Source organism: Aquarana catesbeiana, linkage group LG08, assembly GCF_042186555.1.
Source record: "Aquarana catesbeiana isolate 2022-GZ linkage group LG08, ASM4218655v1, whole genome shotgun sequence".
NCBI classification, from domain to species: Eukaryota; Metazoa; Chordata; class Amphibia; order Anura; family Ranidae; genus Aquarana; species Aquarana catesbeiana.
Genome location: NC_133331.1, coordinates 148,797,466 through 148,819,599, shown reverse-complemented (window position 1 = coordinate 148,819,599; position 22,134 = coordinate 148,797,466). Strand labels below are relative to the sequence as shown.

Genomic DNA, 22,134 nt, shown 5'->3' with positions numbered 1-22,134 from the left:
AAATACAACTGTCACAAGAAAAATACATAAACATGAGGCCTCAAACATAATACGCTGCCTGTTTTATTTTTCAGCAGAAGCATTACAGGCAAAGAAACAAAACTCTGAAGTAACTTTAACACAGTGATGCACTGTCTACATCTCAAGCTACACACTGCTCTTTGACTGCAAATTAGGCAGATATAACAACATGACTTGTGGCTGAGAACAAAAAGCCGCTCTTAGACACAAACAAATAAATAAATAAAATAAACCGGAACTTTAGGGCTGGTCGATACAAAGCCATAACAAGTTATAAATCATCACTTACAATACCTGCTCTCTGATGACTTTCTTTTTGCTAAGATATACAGTATATGTGAATGTGGCCAGCTTAAATAAAAATAATCACTGTGTTTATAGGTTTTAAAGCCCACCTGTCACAAAGTCATACAAAGCGACCATGCAGCTGCATAGGAGACACCGCTCTGGTGCCATGCTGTAAATTAAGTGTGACTAAATTGTGGCCCCCATAGATGCTATGAATATGTCAACTTTTCTGATCTGTGTGAAGACTAATATAGGGAAGTGCAAGTGTACTTATGGCCAAGTTTACACAAGTGACAGGCACTGAGGAGGCAATATGTCACCTCCTCAGTGCCCTGTAAAGCCTGTACCAAAACCATGTGCACTGCATCATCACTTGAATGGATCAGGTTCGGCAGCGGTACTGCCCGCCAAATTCAACATAGGGTATCATTTTTGACACGCCCACAAACCAAAGCATCCCAGCCTTGGCATGGGTACATTCCCATCCAGCTGCCTTTGCAGCTTAACTACTTCCCTACTGGGCCAATTCTAGCATTTGTCTCCTACATGTAAAAATATTTTTTTTTGCTAGAAAATTACTCAGAACCCCCAAACATTATACATATTTTTTTAAGCAGAGGCCCTAGAGAATAAAATAGTGGGTGTTGCAATTTTTGTATGTCACACAGTATTTGTGCAGCATCTTTTCAAATGCTTTTTTTTTTTAAATACACTTTAATGAATTTTAATGCAAAAAAAACACAATATATAACCCAATTTTTTGGTAAAAAATTATGTTTTTATAAGATGATGTTACGCTGGTAAATAGATACCTAACATGTCACGTTTTAAAATTGTGCACGCTGGTGGAATGGCGCCAAACTACGGCACTTAAAAATCTCCATAGGCAACGCTTTAAAATTTTTTACAGGTTACCAGTTTAGAGTTACACAGGAGGTCTAGTGCTGGAATTATTGCTCTCGCTATAACGTTCGGGGCGATACCTCACGTGTGGTGCAAATACTGTTCCCATATGTGGATGCGCCCTACATATGCATTTGCTTCTGTGCGTGAGCACAAGGGGACAAGGGCGCTTTAAGATTTTTTGTTTTTTTTTTTTGTCCCTTACATTTTTTTTCTATATCACTTTTATTCCTATCACAAGAAATGTAAACATTCCTTGTAATAGAAAAAAGGCATGATAGATCCTCTTTATGGAGACATTTGGGATCTATAAGACCGATCTATAAGAGCCCAAATCTCCCCTCTCCCTTGGAAAGCATGAGATAAAAACTAAAAAAAACATTGATCTCTGCTTTCCAGAAAAAAAATGGCAGTGGTTACATCTTGAAATTACGTCACTTCCGGCCTCCCAGGACCACAGAGATCCCCGGGGACCATCTGGTCCACGGCCGGCTCTATAGTAACCCAGAGGAACTGTCAGATTTTATACCTGACTCCCCGATCACACGGGAGCGCCCGGAGAGACACAGGTGGGTGGAAGCGGGTGAGAACGTCCTCTCCCGCTGTCTGAAAGCATTTCAGTGGCTAATCAGCCACTAGGATGGCTTTTACAAAAAAGATAATCTAAGTCTAAAAAAAAATATATATATACTGGGACGATGTCTATAGCTGCAGGCATCATCCTGATATAACCACTTCAACCTAAGGATGTCCATGGATGTCCTACGGGAAGTGGTTGAGGGGGACGGTTGAGGGGGGAGGGTTAAAAAACTATTTTTACCACCCCTTACTACAAGTGTAAACAAACCCCAAGTTTAACTTTTTAGGCTTGGGCTAGGAAAGGTTTCCTTTTACCACTTAACCTCCAGAAGGTTTTACCCCCTTCATGACTAGGCCATTTTTTGGTATACTTTACCTGGAAATTGCGCAGTCATGCAACACTGTACGCAAATTAAATTTATAAATTTTTTTTCAAAGAAATAGAGCTTTCTTTTGGTGGTATTTGATCACCACTGGGTTTTTCAACTTTTGCTATATAAATGAAGTAATACAGAAAATTTTGAAAAAAAAAACAATATTTTCTACTTTGTTATAAAACATGTCCAATAAAATCTAATTTTTTCATAAATTTAGGCCACAATGTATTCTGCTACATGTGTTTGGTAAAAAATAAGTGTATTAAGGTTTGTGTGAAAGTTATAGCGTTTACAAACTATGGTACATACAGTATATGTCATGGACATACTACTTCCAGACCTGCAACAGGGCTCAGGCGCATCCCCACCAACAGGTTCCCAGTAAAGAACAGGCGTGCGCCAATGCGCATGTGCCGATCGCAGAGATCGCACGCACAGTGATTCGGCTTTGGCGCCCAGTGGCCTTTAAGAGGGGCTTCCACAATTCAGCACTTGCTGTTTGATCTGCAGCTTCACCTGTGACCTGTTCCTGTAATCAGCATCCGATCACCTGACCTGGCTCTCTGACCACGCTGCTGTCTCCAATCCTGAACCTTGGCTTTCCCTGACTCTGATTCTGTTTACCTGCCTGTCTGATCTCCTGTTACCAGAAACCAGCCCGAACTTGACTATTCCTTGCCTGCCGAATCTGTTGAACTGATCCACTGTGTATGACCCGGCATGTCTGACCTTGCTTCTGCCTGCTGTGTGCACCCTGCTGACCTGCATCCAGCTTACCTGCACCCGGCACTCCAGTCAGTTCCAGTGTCTCCCAGCGGACATCATCTCCAGTTCCAGAGAATCCACCAGGCACTCATACCCCACTGTGCTCCTACGGTCACTGTCCTCAACTCCAGTGATCTGGGAACCAGGGCTGTACGAGAGGTCTCCCTCTGCACGTCAGGCTCACATACGAGGTACATGTCAGTATATTTGAATTGATCAATCATGATGTACAGTACTGAGGGACTATCTAATTTCTTGAGGCCCTTTAAATGCCAGGGTGGTACAAATACCCCCCAAATGACCCCTTTTTGGAAAGTGGACAGTCTGAGGTATTTAGTAAGAGGCATGAGTTTTTTGAAGTTGTAATTTTCTTGTCACAATTTTTTGGAAAATGAAAAAATTAAATAAAATGTGTTTTTTTTTTTTTCAGTTTTTTTACATACTGTCACCAGTGCAGTACAGTGTCATCATATGGCTAGTGTAGAAGTGATCAGGGATACTGACACACAGTATGTAAAAAAATTAAATCATTTTTATTACATTTTTATTTTGTTTTACATTTTTTTCTTTGTTGACTATTTTGTTTTTATTTTGTTTTTACATACCTTCATCAGAGAAGTTCAGTGTCATCATAGTGACACTATACTACTCTGGGGTGTGATTGGGGAATTTGTTTTTAATTTTTTTACACTTTGATTGCTGTTACAGTGATTATCACTGTAAACAGCAAGGTTTTGAAATGTCTTGAATGGGTTACATTCATAACAGCTGTGATTTGCAATTGTGTGCTGTGATTGGCCCACATCTATCATATGCTACAGGGTTCTGTGAATGGCCCAGGTACCATGTGATAACTTTGGGCCAATCGCTGCATCACTATAGGAATCACAGCTGTTATGAATGAAATTCATTCATAACAGCTTTGTAGACATTGTGATCATGTGATCACATAGCAATGATATGATCCCTCGGCCGCTCAAAGCGGCCAGGTATGGGAAGCCACTCTGCCCACTCCCCCCTCGGTTGGGTGACATACATGTACGTGATCCAGTGTGCCGCCCTGTTGCAGTAAATATACTGTGGTTGGGTGGTAACTGGGTAACATGCATCTGTAGTTAAAACTGTTTTAGTTTTTGATAGAGCAGGGAATGGGCAAAGCCCCTATAAGGTTGTTTTTTGTTTTTTTTTTGCAGTCTTTGCCCTGCTGAAGAGATCTCACATTTCTCTTAATTTCCTGTCCTGGTGACACTACAGTAAATGTATTTAATGTTAGCTGAAGTCCTCTCTTCAGTTATCAGTGTAAGAGGTGTTTACGTAGGAAGATCCACCACACCTCCAGTTCAAGTGAGAGCTAAACATTTTTGGATTTTCCATTACTTTATGGTCACCAGGATAAATAGAGAGGGTAAGTCTTCCCATCTTTAGGTCTGCATCTGTTGAAAGAGAATGTTGGAAAACTTTTCTTGCTGTCAGAATACAATATCTCAGTGGGGAGGATTCCTCTATCCATCTCACTTGTGTGGATGGAGGAATCCATTTGTTTTTTTTCCAATCAGCTTCTGGCTGATTGAAAAAAAAAAAAAAGTAATCTATGACCACGTTTATCATGTAAATTTTTTACTCAAACCAGCAATTCAACAGGTATGCTGAATGCACTGTCAGACATATACAGGGCCTTGAAAAAGTATTCACAGCCCTTGAAATGTTCCACATTTTTCATGCTACAACCAAAAATGCAAATATCATTTGTTGCGATGTTATGTGATAGGCCAACACAAAGTGGCACATAATTGTGAAGTGGAAAGAAAATGATAAATGGTTTTCAATTTTTTTTTACAAATAAATATGTGAAAAGTGTGGCATGCATTTGTATTAAGCCCCCTTTACTCTGATACCCCTAACTAAAATATAGTGGAACCAATTGCCTTTAGAAGTCACCTAATTAGTAAAAAGAGTCCACCTGTGTGTAATTTAATCTCAGTATAAATACAGCTGTTCTGTGAAGCCCTCAGAGGTTTGTTAGAAACCTAAGTGAACAATCAGCATCATGAAGGCCAAGGAACATACCAGACAGGTCTGGGATAAGGTTCTGGAGAACTTTAAAGCAGGGTTAGGTTATAAAAAAAATATCCCATGCTTTGAACATCTTGGAATGTTGGAAAGAGTATGGCACAACTGCAAACCTACCAAGACATGGCCGTCCACCTAAACTGACAGGCTGGGCAAGGAGAGCATTAATCAGAGAAGCAGCCAAGAGGCCCATGGTAACTCTGCAGGAGCTGCAGAGATCCACAGCTCAGGTGGGAGAATCTATCTACAGGACAACTATTAGTCGTGCACTCCACAAATCTGGCCTTTATGGAAGAGTGGCAAGAAGAAAGCCATTGTTGAAAGAAATCCATAAGAAGTCTTGTTTGCAGTTTACGAGAAGCCATGTGGGGTACACAGCAAACATGTGGAAGAAGGTGCTCTTGTCAGATGAGACCAAAATGTAACTTTTTGGCCTAAAAGCAAAATGCGGAAAACTAACACTGCACATCATCCCGAACACACCATCCCCACTGTGAAATATGGTGGTGGCAGCATCATATTTGGGGAATGTTTTTCTTCAGCAGAGACAGGGAAGCTGTTCAGAGTTGATGGCAATATGGATGGAGCCAAATACAGGGCAATCTTAGAAGCAACCCTATTAGAGTCTGAAAAAGACTTGAGACTGGGAAGGAGGTTTTCACATATTTGTAAAAAATGTTGAAAATCATTTATCATTTTCCTTCCATTTCAAAATTATGTGTCACTTTGTGTTAGTCTATCACATAAAATCCCAAAAAATAAATTTACACTTTTGGTTGTAACATGACAAAATGTGGAAAATTTCAAGGGTTGTGAATACTTTCTCAAGGCACTGTAGATAGGTATGCCATCTTGTGGATACAACTATGCATAGCAAATATCATGAAAAGTTGGGGGGAAAACCCATAAAAATGTAGAAATCATTACTTTTTATATAAACAATACATTATCAGAACTAAAGAAATTATTTCATAAAATTGTCAATTTCTGAATTAAGCAAACCACAAATCAGATGCATTTTATGTTTTTATTATAGTTACTGTTATAGTTATTATCCATAGTTCATGAATGCTAACCACAGCAGAGAAAAAAAAAACTTATTTAAACCAGGATAAATAATAAGACAGTACTCTAATAGAATATAAAATTTCAATAGCATCGCCAAATTTATTTTTTAAACTTTAAGCTTCATTGGTTAATAACTCCTCAAGCTGTTTTTAATTGCATGGTTGCTATCCTGGTCCTCATGAATGAGAATTCTGCCAAGTGTTTTGGGATCATCATTATCTGTTTATTTTCATTACCTAATTTCATCTTGATTGAAATATTGTGGAGCAGTTTACCTTTTCTGCTATTCTTCTGTCTTGTAAATTGTAGCTTATTGTTTCTGTTCTTTGTAATTAAACAAGCTAATTGGCTAGAACAAAATAATATGCATTAAAAATACATGTTTAGAATGCTAAAATTCTTTGAGCATCACTATCTTGAGAACACTGGTAGAAAAAGGTGAGGAATGCTACCAATTAGTTCATTCTGTAGGGAAAATGTTTCTTTAGGGAATGATATTGCCATTGTCATACAGCAAAAGACTATTTTAATGCTTGTAGCTATGGATCACAAGAGATTGTGCCCCGTGTTTGCAATGATAACCAGCAGCTACTGACAGTGAATTATTACCCTGCCCCTTGGCAATAAGCTTACTCCTCTACCCCAAAATTAAAATGTGTTGATCCTGACATGCTGATCTATCTCTTAATATAGAAACATCACACAGTTTTATTACAATGATATTTAATACAAGACAGATGATTGATTGCAAAGCCATATTTCTTACTTAATAGGCTTTAAAAACAATATTCAGCACTTTGTATATATGTAAATTGAACATTTGACTTGCTGGAGTTCCTAACGGGAAGTGAATAATGACATGGCTGCAATATTCAGTAAATGTCATCATCCTTGTATGTCTAAGCATAGATGAATTCTGAGCAAATGCTGCATGATACTCTAACCCTGGGGGAGTTATATACAGAATCTAAGAAAATCGAATTGTAACTATGCTCTAAAAGAACATGACTCCATATTTTCAGTGATCGCACTGTTTTAGTTATTGCTGTTTATTTAAAAGTATTTTTTACATTCATTTTTTCTATATAGGGTATTTAATAAAGAAGTTTACCTGGCCTAAAACATTTTTAAGTAATCTCAGTGATACAGTTCAGGAACCACAGTACCTGCATTAGTCTTTAAAGTGTAAAAAAATCCAGAATTTCCATGTCTCAATGTATACAATTTTCTAAAAGAATAACTATACCCAACAATCCCTGTGCCTGCGTGCGTTTCCTCTGGGTACACCAGTTTCCTCCGACACTCCAAAGACATGCTGGTAGGTTAATTGGATCCTGTCTAAAATTGGCCCTGGTATGTGTATGTATGAATGTGAGTTAGGGACCTTAGACGGTAAGACCCCTTTCACACTGAGGCATTTTAGGGCTAAAAATAGCACCTATAAAGCGCCTGAAAAAAGTCTGCTTTCACACTGGGGCGGTGCACTTGCAGGACCGAAAAAAAAAAGTCCTGCAAGCAGCGTCTTTGGGGCATTAAAGGTGCGGTGTATACTAGGGGGTGATCAAGGGGTTAACTGTGTTCCCTTGTGTGTGTTCTAACTGTAGGGGGATGGGACTGACTAGAGGAGATGACAGATCGTTGTTCCTAGCTAGTAGGAACACAGGATATGTCTCTCCTCTCCTCATAGAACAGGGATTTGTGTGTTTACACACAAACGTCCCTGTTCTGGCTCTCGTGCCCGCGACTTCCGGCCATGCGCATCGGCACCCCCACTTAAAGGACCGACGTACAGCTACGACATTTCGTTGGAACGTGCCGTCCTGCCGCAGTATAATGACAGCGGCTGTTCCACAAGCGGTTAAAGTGATGCTTATGGTTCCCTTCATAGATACAGTGGAGACTTGTGAGTAGTTGCCTAGGGACAGGAAGTGTGTTATTCGCCAGATTACCAGGTAAAAGAATAGAAAAAAATCTCTGAAACAAGTAGAAAATGCAGGTACCTCACCTAAAGATTAGTAAACTGCAGTGCATTACATTTTTGTTTTTGCATTTAGATACACTTTATAGTGATAGTACACCCTTGCATAAGCTTACTGAAGTGACTAGCCTCAGGAGATATACAAAGAAGAAGCAATTCTTTCTACATAAGTTTCACCTGTTTATCTGCACTCTTTCCCAGAGCCTTATAAAGTAGACAGAAGTGACTCCTGTAAATAGAAGGGCAGAGCAGCCAGATTCCACCATAGGTGCTATGGACTGAGGCAAGTACACTTTATATTATTTGTTCTTCTCTTTTATTTTAGAGGTTCACAACCACAACAGCAAATTAATCTGTTAAAAAGTTTCTTACCTGGAGACCCTTTTTCATGCTAACAAAGACCTAGCTCTATCAGTCAACTATCAAATGTAAAAGCTTCCAATGCTCTCTGAAAGTGGTTGTAAAGTCAGAAGGTTTTTTATCTTTATGCATTATATGCATCTTATATAGGACATTGTCTTGCCTTCTTTTTTCCTCACTTGCCATGGGACAGGGCTCTTCACACGTTGGGTGTGGTACGAGATATAACATTGTATTTAAAAATGACTGCTGCAGTTAGCCAGTCAGATTCACTGTTTTACTTACTGAAGACCGTAGTAAGGGGCAGCCGGCTACTGAGTCAATTTCTTAAGCATATGGCTTGATAAGAAGGAATCCTCCATTTTGTGTACTAGTTTACTCTACCAGAAGTGTAGGGGCCTTTTGGGCTGTCATCAGGCTTCAGTGGAACAGGTTTGCAAGGCTGCAACCTGGTCTTCAATTCATACCTTTACGAGTTTTTATTAGGTAGATGTAATTGCTACTGATGATGCTGCATTTGGTTGCAATGTCTTTAGGACTGCTGTGTAGCTTGGGATTTGCAGTGGTGGCTGTGTCTCCCTCCCCTTGTGGGTAGTGTACTGGGACACCCCAGGTCATAGAGCTGCACGATTAATCGTTAAAAAATCGCAATCTCGATTCAACCCCCCTCACAATCTCTATGCAGAATTTTCCGATTCATTCATGTAACAAATGTAGAAAGCTGTCAGTCAGCAGCTCTCCTACTCTGCTCCCCCATGCTCATTGGAGCGCTGAGCTGTGGAGGGGCGGGGAGCAGTTGTCTCAGCAGCTCGCTGAGAGTCTGAGACTGCCATCAGTCCAGGCACCTGGCGAATCCAGACTTCGGAAGTCAGGATGACGCGGTGCCTGGACTGACCCTGGTGACGTCAGCAGAGAATGGACTTCAGACTGCTCTCTGATGAAAACGGGACACAGGAGTGCAAAACGGATTGCACTCATGTGACCCATAGGAGAAGCCCAGCTGAATGAGCTCAGGCTGGACTTCTCCTTTAAGATAAAAAAACCTTCTGTGTGTAGCAGCCTTCCTAGCACCCCCTAATTACTTAACTCAGCCCTGTCTCTCTCCAGCGATGTCCACGAGTGTCTTAGGCCATCCAGGACTCTCCCGCCTGATAAAACACAGAAGTGGCGCCATTGGCTCCCGTGGCTGTCAATCAGATTCAGTTAGCAAATCAGGGGAGAGAGGGGGCGGGGCCAGGCTGGGGCTGCCACCCTAAACCTAAATATCCTGAATAAACACAAAAAATAATATAATCCGCTGCCCAGCTGCCCGCACTACCCACACTTCCCCAAACTGTGATAATACTATATATATATATATATATATATATATACACACACACATACAGTGTGCAGCGCTAATAATGTAAATATAAATTCCTCTGGAAGTCACGAGAGTGACGAAACCGGTAGGAGGAGCTTGATCAGCTGACGAGAGAGGTAGCAGGAAGTGAAGGAGAGCTGACATAGGACAGGGGGATCGCCACGAAAACTCGGGGTTCCAGAGGCGGACCACAGGTGACTATCACCCCTCAGCACTATAGCACTTTAAAAGGCATTTTTATTTATTTGAAATGTGAGTTGTATATATGTGGAGTTTTATGTGCAATTAAAACCTTTTTAAACGGTATCACGCTATTGCATGCATCTGTCATTTCCTGCATGTGATGTATGAGGAGATTTTCTGAACATACCAGGAGAAAATAGAGACCTCTGAGCTGGGTTATTATCAGAAGGAGCAGGTGTCCTGTGTTCCATATTAGTGTTCCACAAACCTGCATTGGATAAAGCAAAGGAGGATCTCTGCAGGCTACTGCGATCTATTACAGGCTTATTATTTAAGCCCCTAGGATGAGGGAACACCCAGTGGGGGTTGTGTGTGCACCACGCATGAAGACACCAATATCACATGATTGATGTTACTATGGACTTTTGCTGTTCGGTTTAAATATTTCATCAAGGTATTCACGGAGCACGAGCACTTCGTTTTTTATATGGACTATTGCCGTTTAGTTTTATATTATCCTCATTGAGGACTGAGTGCAATATCATGGAGCACAAGTACTTTTGATTTATATATTCCTATGTATGGTGTTATGTTATAGATATCTTTGCTATATATAGTTTATTGGATTTATATCTACATTAGTAGCGCTGCACAGTGTGTTTATATATCCATGTCTGAATGGACACAGGGAGCTGTGACTTGGCTCGGGTGCCCCCATAGCAAGCTGTTTGCTGTGGGGGCACTTGACAGGAGGGAGGGGCCAGGAGCAGCAAAGAAGGACCTCAGAAAAGGAGGATCCAGGCTGCTCTGTGCAAAACCAACTAAGTATAACATGTTTGTTATTTTTATTTTATTTTTAAAACAAGACTTTACAATCACTTTAAGCTTGTTCTGGGTCCTGTGATGTTCTCCAAGAAATAGATTTTACAGATAAGCACAAAATCCAGTTTTTATCATGCACACCAAGATTACCGTCTACAACTAAAAGATTTCTGAGCATGGCAATAAATGACTGCACACAATCCCTGAAGACATATTTCCAAAGGAAATGATCTAACTGTAAGTGTCAAAAAATGGTAGCTACCTGCACAACACAAATACATCAAAAGGTAGTAAAAATGGTGATATTTGAATCAATGCTCTGGAGAAAAATACCTCTAGACTGTAGCTTTGGATAAACTAGTAAAAAAAATACAGAGTATGAGGGAAATGTTTTCCTCTACTATATATACACTGACATTCCTGAGCAAAACTATATGCTATAATGTTTACATGTATGTTACTTGCCAATCTTGCTCTTGAAGGGTGGTTATATATTGCTTGATATTTGCAAGCAGTGCAACAAGTTAAATTATAATTAATTGGCCACACAATCATTTATTACCATGTGATAACAAGCACTTTACTTGTGCTGTAATTTCATAGGCCAAGAAAGGAAGAAAAACTACACTTGGTACCTTATTAAGATGCACAGTAGTACTGTATTCTGATGTAATTACACCATACCAAAAATAATATCATACAATACCAAAAAGTTATAGGTTCAAACAGTTTTGTTATCAACAGTCACATGGCTAGATGGTCCATAATTACAAAGATAGCAGAAGTAGACAAAGAGAAAAAAATTGCTAGCGTACATGGGTTTTTTTTTAATTTGTCCTGGACTTGAGTCTATGAAGCATTTTGAAAGAACCTGGAAAGCAGTGTTAAGAGTTTTGAACTAGGTGGTATACAGCAGTGTTGATTTTTGTTTACGTTGTAAAGGGTATGCAAAGTGAACAAAAGGTAAGTGGATGGCAAAAAGCCTTGCCTCAAAAGCAACCCATTTTTCTCCTGAAAGCACCTGAAGCATGGTTTCCAATATCTCAATTTGACTTCCTTCTTGAGTCCGACATGCAAATACACAAGCCCATATGTTACTTGGGAAGCACAATGGATGCATGGCCATATTTGGTACCTGCTTTACAAAAGGCTTATGCTTTGTTAAAGTAGAAGTAAACCCCCCTGTCGTTTTCAGCCAAGGAAGCAGCCATCTTTGCCTCTGTTTAATCTACAACTGCCATGATGCTGCACATGTGATCAGTTATGACACCAGCCATTGGATGGTTTGACAGTTTGGTTGAGAGTACAATCAATGGGAATGTTACATTTCCGGCACGTGCCGGAAATCAAATTGTTTTATGGATGGGTTTACTTCCGCTTTAACTATGCCCAATTGTAAATAAAAAGTTATTGTACTATTATTGATAAATTTATGTATTTGTTATGTGGATTAATCTATTGAGCTTTAGTATTCAAATAGTATGGCTGTGGCCTTAAACAGAAGTGTACAATAAGTATCTTGGGTTAGCAGTTTAGATCACAAAACCTGTTCTTATGAATGCTACTCATTATTTTAGCATAGGTCCTCAACATTTGACGACCTGGAAAATGAAGAATTAACACTTAAATATGTATTAAACCACTTAAATACCGGACACTTTCACACCCTTCCTGCCCAGGCAAACTTCCAGATTTCAGCGCTCTGGATCGAGATGGGGCTCAGGTATGTATTAGGGGGGCTGGAGTGGCAGGAGAACACTGCCGGGCAAATCTCCAGGGAGGAAGACAGCCAGGTGGACTGGTGAGTTTTACAGTTGGAGAGGACCGAGAGGCATGCCTGAGAGGACTGGGAGAGAGCAGTCTGGGATGGATGAAGAGTCAGTATGGGAGGACTGTGGAGAAGTGTAGCCAAGAGAGCTGGAGAAAGCGGCAGCTGCAGCCAGGTGGTCTGGCAGTGCCTGAAGAGGTGGTGCTGGGATCAGTAGTCGCAGGAGGAGGACAGTTGGGCACTAGGATTTTGCTACACAAACAAGGGACCCGCGGTCCCTGCCTGTAAAGGCCATTTGTTACTTATCTCACCGAGCCTTTGTCAGGTCACTCAAACAGTGCCAGCTGGTCCTGGGAGTTGAAGTTCTAAAAGCAAGATTCATGCAACATGCAACAACAAGATTCATAAAACATAAAAACAAAGCACTGGACTGTTCTTCTGATTTAAGTGTGCTGTGAAGATGTGGTGTGCCTGGCTGTGCAGGGTGGGGGATCCCTTTCTACTTGCGGCTCCTTATGGGGTGCGCTACATATAATTTAAGCAGGGGATTACCAAAGTTGGAAAATTATTTTAACGGTTCCTTCAAGGTAAAAATATTAGGAAAGGCTGATATAGAGCAATCAAAATATTATTTCTGGGGTTGCTGGTCAATATGGTTTTATGTAATTAGTTTTCAATGCTCTTGTTCTGCTATATGAAAGCCAAGACAAGGTGTCAGAACAACACATCCTTTGTAGATTCCTTATTAAACTATCAATAATGAAAGAGCATATAGGCAGCTTCAGGATGATGCATGAACACAAGCTACTATTCTTTTATATACAGTATGCATGCTATAGTAAATTTAGCCAACATTGGGACTCTGATCTCATCAACAGCTTTGCACTTTGTTTAGTCAGCAGGGCTATACAGTATAAAAAAAGATCATGGTTATTAATATTTATAATCTATGTAGCTAGTAATTAGTCAAAATAGTGACATTCATTTCACCAGCAATATATGTAAAAAAAAAAGACCCTGTAAATTTTAACTTCCATTAGTTCACACACTTCAACTATTCATTCTCCGCAATCACTTTCAATTGTCAAACTACAGTCAAAAATGTGGCGGGCAATCTCGACTCACCATTAATTTATTTCCAAGCACGATATATAAATCATATGCGAGAAAGTTCAAATGACACCAGCACTGTTCGCCCAGAAGCTTCAGTCATTTAGAAAATGAAAACTGAACCTGTAGTGGAAATCTGCTGGGCTGCTGTGAATTAAAATATTCAGAACTGCACAGTGATATTGGCTAGATACGCAAAACAAAATATCTTTTTTTTTTACACTGTAACACATTGACATTTTGTTCCCAACAATGATAAAGGAGAAGACAAAATGAAATGTATTATTTACATTACGAAATCTTGATCTGATTAACAGGTGTATGTTTTACTACCTGCTAGGACGAGACCAGATTGTAATGCACCACTGAGCTAGCAAGCTGATAAATATAATGTGATGATACTGATTGGGTTCACAATGGGAGTGAATTCAACAGAATAAAAAATGAGCAGAACATGCAAAATGATGTGTACTGCACACTATGTAAAATACAAGACATGTTCTCCATCATAAAAAAAAAATGGGAAACTTCTCAGCAGAAATCAGACACAGAGGTTGATTTACTAAAACCGGAGAGTGCAAAATCTGGTGCAGCTGTGCATGGTAGCGCGATCAGCTTGTAACTTCAGTTTATTCAATTAAGCTTTGACAAAAAAAACAACCTGGAAGCTGATTGGTTTCTATGCAGAACTGCATTCGATGTTGCACGCTCTAGTTTTAGTAAATCAACCCCACTGTTTCTTTGCATTGATTTACAAAATTTTACTTTTACAAATTCATTTTTAGGAGGGGTCCCTTTAAAAATACAAGTATAAGTATAATTAAATGCTGTTTATACACATACTGTAACTGCTGCCATTCAAGGTGTAAGGCTTCCAAAACTGCAGAGAGTGAAGCACTTAAAGGAGTGTTTCACCTATTACCTATTCAGATGTCACCTGGATTGACCAGTAAAGCAAAACTGACCATGGCCATCATAATAATTCCTCTTAGTAAAATGTGGTCATATAGCCAAAGCGTGATATTTGTTTGTATGGCTAAATCTAAAGGAGTTGCAGCAATGTAAAGCTAGGCCAAGTGTGGACTTCTTATAGTATGTTAAAACAAACCTGAAAGGCACATTGGTGACTTTAAACAAACAAAACTGCTAAAGTGCAGGCACCTTATGGTGGATACTAGCACCTTTGTTAATACTGTATTCAATGTCTGTGTCCCAGTGAACCCTTGGATGATCCAATGCGCAAAATATGCAGAAAGAATTGTATTCTGCCTTACCTAAAATGCATCTTTAATTTTTTTTCACTTAGATGTCCCTACCCCAAATGAGAGCTGCCCCCCACCATCATGGTTTTATATGTACTAGAGATGAGCTTGAGTGTCCTCTGAACTCACCTCTATCCGAAATTCTATCTTTTTTTAGTCCAATCAGCTTCAGGGTAGGTCATTCGCTGCCCCACAGCATTGCTACTTTGATCGAGGTGCATAGTTTTCTCTAACAATTTTGGCTATGCCCCAGGTCTTTATAACTAGACCACCTTGAAATGCAAACACGATGATAATGAAATTCATGCAAGCCCTGCACATCACCGGACTACGGCCCCAATCTCCTTATCACATAGAGGGAGTGAGCATTTCCGTGTGTCACATAGGCCAGCTCATTTACTCGAATGGGCTGCGAAACACGTTTGTCACCAGAAAAAAAGCTTAACAAGATTTGTGAAGGCGCAGGTTGCTGCGATTGCCACACAATCCTGTCAAATACACTTCAGTAGTGCCTATTTTTGGACAATAAGGGGGTGATTTACGAAAACAGGTGCACACAGAATTTAGTGCAGTTGTGCATAGTAACCAATCAGTTTCTAAGTGCACATAGTCCTCAAGGAAAGTATATAGATAAATGTAAACAGTATAATGGCATAGTTAACCACCTCAGACCAACAGGTCCTTAAATACTGGGGACAAGGACAATGAGATATAACAGATTTTTTAAATAGTCAATAGATGGGAAAGAACTTTGTAGTGACCTGTTTTGGAATCTAAGGAAGTGCCAATGGCTCCCGCTGCTGCCTCTGATCCCAGTGAGGAGAGAAAGAGAGAGCAGCGCCACTCAGGTAAGTATTTAGGGGAGCAGAACATAGAAGTTTTTTTATAGCTTAATGGAGAGAATGCCATAGTATAGAAACCTTAAAGTATAACTAAAGGAAAAACATTTTTTTTTTAGTTTCGGATGGAGTGGAGAGGGATTAGAACACCTGTCAGTTTCTATTGCTGTCTGTGCTCCTGTTAGGAAGCTTCGCTCTCTCTATTTGGCCTGTTTACTGTTATCATTTAAAGTGAAAGTAAAAGAAAATCCCAAATTTTGGGTTGTCCCCAGAAAAGTAATAGAGCGGAAATATTTTAATGGGAGCACTAGTTCTGGTGATCAGGGAGTCCCCAGGAGATTTCCTTAATTTGCAGACATTTTATATTACTTCCTGTTCTGGCTATGGGACAGGAAGTGAGAGGAAATCTCCCCAATGGGACACCGATGGCAAAAATAAACCTTACAGGGGCTAGAACCCTCCCTTGCTCTATCCAAAATGAAAAAAAGTTTTGCCTATAGTTCTACCTTAAGCCTTTACAGCCACTTTAGGGTGCCAGTTTATCAAGGCCCAATGGAATTTCTCCACTTTGGATGGAATTAGAAGTAGGCCTCTGCAGTGCAGGAGAGAATCCTGGAGTGTGGCTAGATTCTACCAACTAAAAGAAAAGCATATGCTAATGCCAGACATACCCAATGAGAAACTCTTTTAAAATAGAATGTAAAACAAGATGGAAAGAAAGAAAAGAATAAAAAGAGTTACCAATGATTATATTCTCCATTCGCTATAGGTTACAATTTAATGAGATAACACATATTATTCATAGATATTTACCCATATTATATGGTGGGAAGGGTTCAAGAGAGGTTTTATCCTCAGGAGTTCAATTCGTAGCTAGAAAAGCACCTATCATAGAAAGCATAGCTTCTACTACTTCTACTATCTCTCTCTAAAAATAGCTCAGGCACATAGGTGAGTGCTCCAGGCATGTACAGATGTGGACACTATTATTACTCAAGTTGTGCCTATTTGGGAGATTCTCATTTTATCAGGTCATACCCCAATTTCAGAACGCATAGGGATACAAACATAATGAGACATTTTGTAGATTGTCATCAAGGAGATTTGACCTCATTTAAGATAGAATTTATAGAGAGGGTAGATAAACCCATTAGAGGGGGAGAAAGAATTTTAAATTTAAGAAAAGAAACCTATCTATCTCTTCCATGTAAAAGTACCTCCTGTTTGTGTGTGTGTGTGTGTGTGTTTTCTTCCCCTTGTTTTTTTCCTTCCTTCTTCCTCTCTGCACCCAACATCCCTCCACCCCCTTCCTAAAATTTGTAATGTGTTTAATCAAACGCACATATGTCTAACAGTCTATTATATAGATTCTCCTTTAAGAGACGTCCAGTATTAAGCCGGCTATACACCATTAGATTTTTTAACAAAAATTTGTACAAATATTTTTACAATCATTTGTGCAAGCAGTCTTACTATTTCATTTGTTTTTTACATTTGATTTTGTAGTGAATGCACTTTTCGGAATTAAAACTGCATACACTTAGAAATTCGTATGAGAAAATTGTTCCATCCTGCTCCTTTGAATTTTCTCATTACTATGGACGAAAATGAATGTCGATTTGACCTTATTAACAATTAGAAAATCATACTAATGTTCTTAAAACAAAAAATGTCAAGCTAAATTTTAGGAAAGTATACCCAGCTTTAGTCTAGTGTGTATAAAAGAATGTTCTTCCTGATTACCTCCTATCTGTATAACTAAGCCCTTTTGGGTGAAACACGTTAGGAGAGGCGGTCTTTGGACAGACAGTATTTGTTGTGATTCTCTGTTTAATAAACTAGTAAGCTTTGTGATGTCATCAGTGTGCGGTGTCTTTCATTATCCAATGTTTGCCAGTTCAAATATGTTAAAAAAGTCAACAGTTTTGACATGACTGTAAATTCCCGTGACATCTACTATTTTATTAACCCAGGCAGCCACCAGAAACTCAGACAAATGGTGTTTTGCTGCCAGATCAATAAGCTGTGCCTGGATCACAGACCTAAAGGATATGTCACCTGTAGAAGAGTAGTCTGCTCTAGTTTTTATAAATATTGACAAGCTTAACAGATGTTTTATTGGTTTATGTATAACTATAATTAGAACAATCATAAAGCAGCATATGTATCTAAAGTATTTCTCACCAACCTTCAGTACATTTCTAGCATCAAACGATTCTCTTTCTCTTTGGCCAGGCTTTCCAGGAGATACAGTACTTCTCTCTTCAGCTATAATGGAAAAAATGTTACCAGTTATTTAATTTGCCTTTGTGAACTAGAATAAATAAAACTAGAGTGCTCTCTGTTAAAAAAAGGTCCATAAAACGAGGGTAGAAATGCTAAAGCAGTTTATATATAAAGGTAATAAAACACTCCCACCAAATGCTCTGCTGAGTGTTTTATTTTTGATTATATCAATCATACCTTCAAGAACATATCACACACATATTACTGCATTTCAAGATAACCTTACATTAAAATAATAACGCAGGCTATTTATAGTACAGAGTTGCATGCATTGAAAATGTCTTCAGTAGGGGTGAGGTTTAAGTTTGGGTCTACCATGGGTTAGAGGCAAACCCTGCCTTGTTCGTGGTTACGCACTGCACATGTGTTATGCACTCCTGACCCAGGGACTTAAGCTTGAACTTAATTTAAGTAAATTAATTACTAATAATTTAAATAAAAAATGTGACTGCACTATGTGGTTAAATAAATAATAAAAATATCTAATAGGAAAGCTGCTAGGCCAAGATATAGAAAACAGAGTAAATGAACCGTCGCAACAGACAAAATAAACAGAGGAAAAAACATACACAACATACAATGCACAATGAAACCCTCTGGATAATAAAATTGGGCACATAAACAATGGGATATGTGCAACTTTCAGTAACTAAACTGTGATTAGAGAGAAGGGGGAAATAAAATCCATTTATCATGAAGTGGGAATACGAGCAGTAGAATACTAATTGGCAGAGGACCCACTTACAAATCCTAAGCAAGCCAATTTCATCATTGAATCATTATTACTATTTAACCACTTATTTTTCAAAATTGTTGTTTACAAGTTAAAATAATTTTTTTTTGCTAGAAAATTACCTGGAACCCCCAAACATTATATATATATATTTTTTCTAACACCCTAGAGAATAAAATGGCGGTCGTTGCAATACTTTTTGTCACACCGTATTTGTACAGAGGTCTTACAAGCGCACTTTTTTTGGACACTTTTTTGAATTAAAAAATAAGACAACAGTAAAGTTAGCCCATTTTTTTAAATATTGTGAAAGATGATGATACGCTGAGTAAATTAAAACCCAACATGTTACGCTTCAAATTTGCACCTGCTCATGGAATGGTGACAAACTTTTTCCCCTTTAAAAATCTCCATATGCGACGTTTCAAAAAATTCTACAGGTTGTATGTTTTGCGTTACAGAGGAGGTCTAGGGCTAGAATTTTTGCTCTCGCTCTAACGATCGCGGTTATACCTCACGTGTGGTTTGAACACTGTTTTCATATGCGGATGCTACTCACATATGTGTTCGCTTCTACACGCGAGCTCGGTGGGATGGGGTGCGTTTAAAATGTTTTTTTTTTATTATTTATTTTACCTTTTATTTTTACACTGTTCTTTTAAAAAAAAAATGGTGTCACTTTTATTCCCAATACAAGGAATGTAAACATCCCTTGTAATAGAAAAAAAGCATGACAGGATCTCTTAAATATGAGATCTGGTGTCAAAAAGACCTCAGATCTCATATTTACAATAAAATGCAATAAAAAAATTAAGAAAATGTTGTTTGAAAAAAAAATTGTTGCTTTAAAGAGCTATGGGCAGAAGTGAAGTTTTGACGTTGTTGCAATGATATGGAGTAGGGTGGGGGTCATCTTCCCCTCACTCAGCTCCATACCACAGAGGGGAGAGGACACAATAAGCGGCGCAGGGCATCGGAACATGGCAGGAGGGGGGGTCCCTCTCCCGCCGCCGAAAAAAATGATTTTGCGGCAAATCCGCCCTAGAGACCGCTTTTATCTGAAAGTGGGCGCCCGCTGAAGAAGAGGATACCGGGCTTATGGCAGCTAGCTGCTGCCATAACAACGATATTCCTCTTCAAAGCGCCGACATATAACGACGGGGGGTGGTCCGTAAGTGGTTAAAAAACAACCATTTTGGGGGGGCGCATGTGTGGCGCCGAGGAAGATGGACGCCTGACTCTGTAGCTCCGCTCCACCCGGGACTATAGAGGCTTCCTGAGGGCTACAAACAGCACATTGCACATCAATTTTTGCACCCCTCAAGCCACAAACACTTGGTGCATGTCGTCGAGGATAAGGAAATCCCGAGGATCCTCTCAAAACACCCTGACCCACTATCTCCTCCGCACGCGGGAACGTTTCAGCATGCCTTAAGATGGCGCGGCTGGGAAAGGGGAGTCTCCTGCTCCGGCTCCTCCGTCACGATCGAATCCCTCTCCGTCCGAAAGCAATGCGGGTGAGTACCACACCACCCTTTCTAAGGCGGATCTGGATGTCAGTCTGGAGGCCATGTACACTATACTAGCTACCAAATTTCAAACGGAGCTGCACAAAACATCCCACACCCTGTCACAGGAAATAGCGGCCTTAGGCTCACGTACTGAGCTCCTTGAAACTAAACATGACGAACTTGCCTTGGCTTATAATGACCTCAGTAAATAATTTACGTCTAAGAGGCATTCCTGAGACAGAGACAGACTTAATTCCGACCGTAATTCGATTATTCTAATCACTCCTTCCAGACTATGACTCCGCAGCTTTCAAATGCGACCGCATCCACAGGGGACTTCGTCCGAAACCACCAGATGACAAACCCCCCCGGGACGTGGTCCTCTGCATGAAAGACTTTCTCACTAAGGAGGAAATCCTGAGAGCTGCCCGTAATAAACAACGGATAACACTTGATGACCATCCTATCCAGATCTACCCGGATATCTCCCCTGCCACCTTGGACAGGCGAAGAGGCCTGAAGGAAATCACCTCTGCACTTCAATCTGCACATATCCATTACAGATGGGGATTTCCATTTAAACTGCTGGTTCCCCATAATGGCACCACCTTCTCAGCTACCTCCCTACAAGAGGGTCAAGAAATTCTGGTGAAACTCGGTCTCCTAGATGCAGCTGCAATTCGTCGCCCTCCATCGACACCCCGCCCGGCCCCCATCTGGCAAACCCCGCCACCCAGGAGGGATAGAAGAAGGATCCGCTATGATATCGGAGAGGACCTCGCCATGCAACCACGCTGAAAGCGTCGCTGACTATCACTCATTAGTTCCTTGAGACGCTCTGCACTTAACTTTCTCTAACCTTACTAAGAGTGGCTGTCCCTCGGAGCCATGTCATGTCCACCCCACCCAGCTAAAGTTTTTTCTTATTTTTTTTTGGGCGTTGCATCTCCTTTTTACATTTTATTACTTGAACTTGTTTTCCTTTTGTCAGTTAGCCCTACAGGTTTCTCGCTCTGCAACCCCACCAATGGGTTTTTGCAGTGTGGCTGGGTACGAGACCTAGTTGTCTCGCTTGTGACTGTATTTTTTATCAGGTAAAGCTTTGTTTTACTTTTTTCTCTACCTGATCCAGTTTGAATGTTGAACTTCATGTCCTTTTCTAGTTCTCTACGTTGTTTTTTTCTTTTTTTGAGTATACTCGTTTACAGTTTTTCTTTTTTCCTTGATCAGTCAGTTCTCAGCCTTGTAACTTTTTTCATCATATGTCCTACATGTGAGATTCACATGTCCTACATGTGAGATTCACATGTCCATTCTTGCTAATACCTTTTACAAGAAGAATAGATACTGTATTTACAATGTGTTGTGTGGGATAATGGCGGAACCCCTGCTGGGACTAGTATGCCTTAGTTTGCAAATACAGACTAATTTCCTTGCATGGTTAGCTTTGTACTCTCTCACATACGATAGAGTAGTTATGACCAATTATGGTAATTACATGTATTTCACATAATGTGAAGGGATTTAATTCCCCCATAAAGAGACGTAAGGCCTTTGATCTGTATGGTCATATAGGTGCCAAGATTCTTCTGCTGCAGGAGACACACTTTTCCCATTCCTCACACCCTAAATTCTTTCACAGGAACTTCCCTCAATCGTTTTACTCCCTTTATTCAGCCAAAAGCAGGGGTGCCGCCATATTCTTACATGCTTCCCTCCCTATGGAGGTAAAACAATGCTTTAAAGATAAGGATAGCAGGTTTGTCATTATCAAAGGTGTGTTACACAACAGAGAAATTACAATTGCCAGTGTATACGCCCTTAGTGACGCACCCGCATCCTTTTTTA

At 39.9% G+C, this 22,134-nt stretch overlaps 1 protein-coding gene across 1 annotated transcript in view; it reads right to left on the bottom strand.

Annotated features, from left to right (window-relative positions):
- Positions 1–22,134, bottom strand: part of ASCC1 (activating signal cointegrator 1 complex subunit 1) — a 441,223-nt gene that overhangs the window by 162,038 nt on the left and 257,051 nt on the right. The window contains exon 9 of the mRNA XM_073596562.1: positions 17,945–18,024. Coding sequence (XP_073452663.1) covers positions 17,945–18,024 — 80 coding nt within the window. The remainder of the gene's footprint in view (positions 1–17,944; positions 18,025–22,134) is intronic.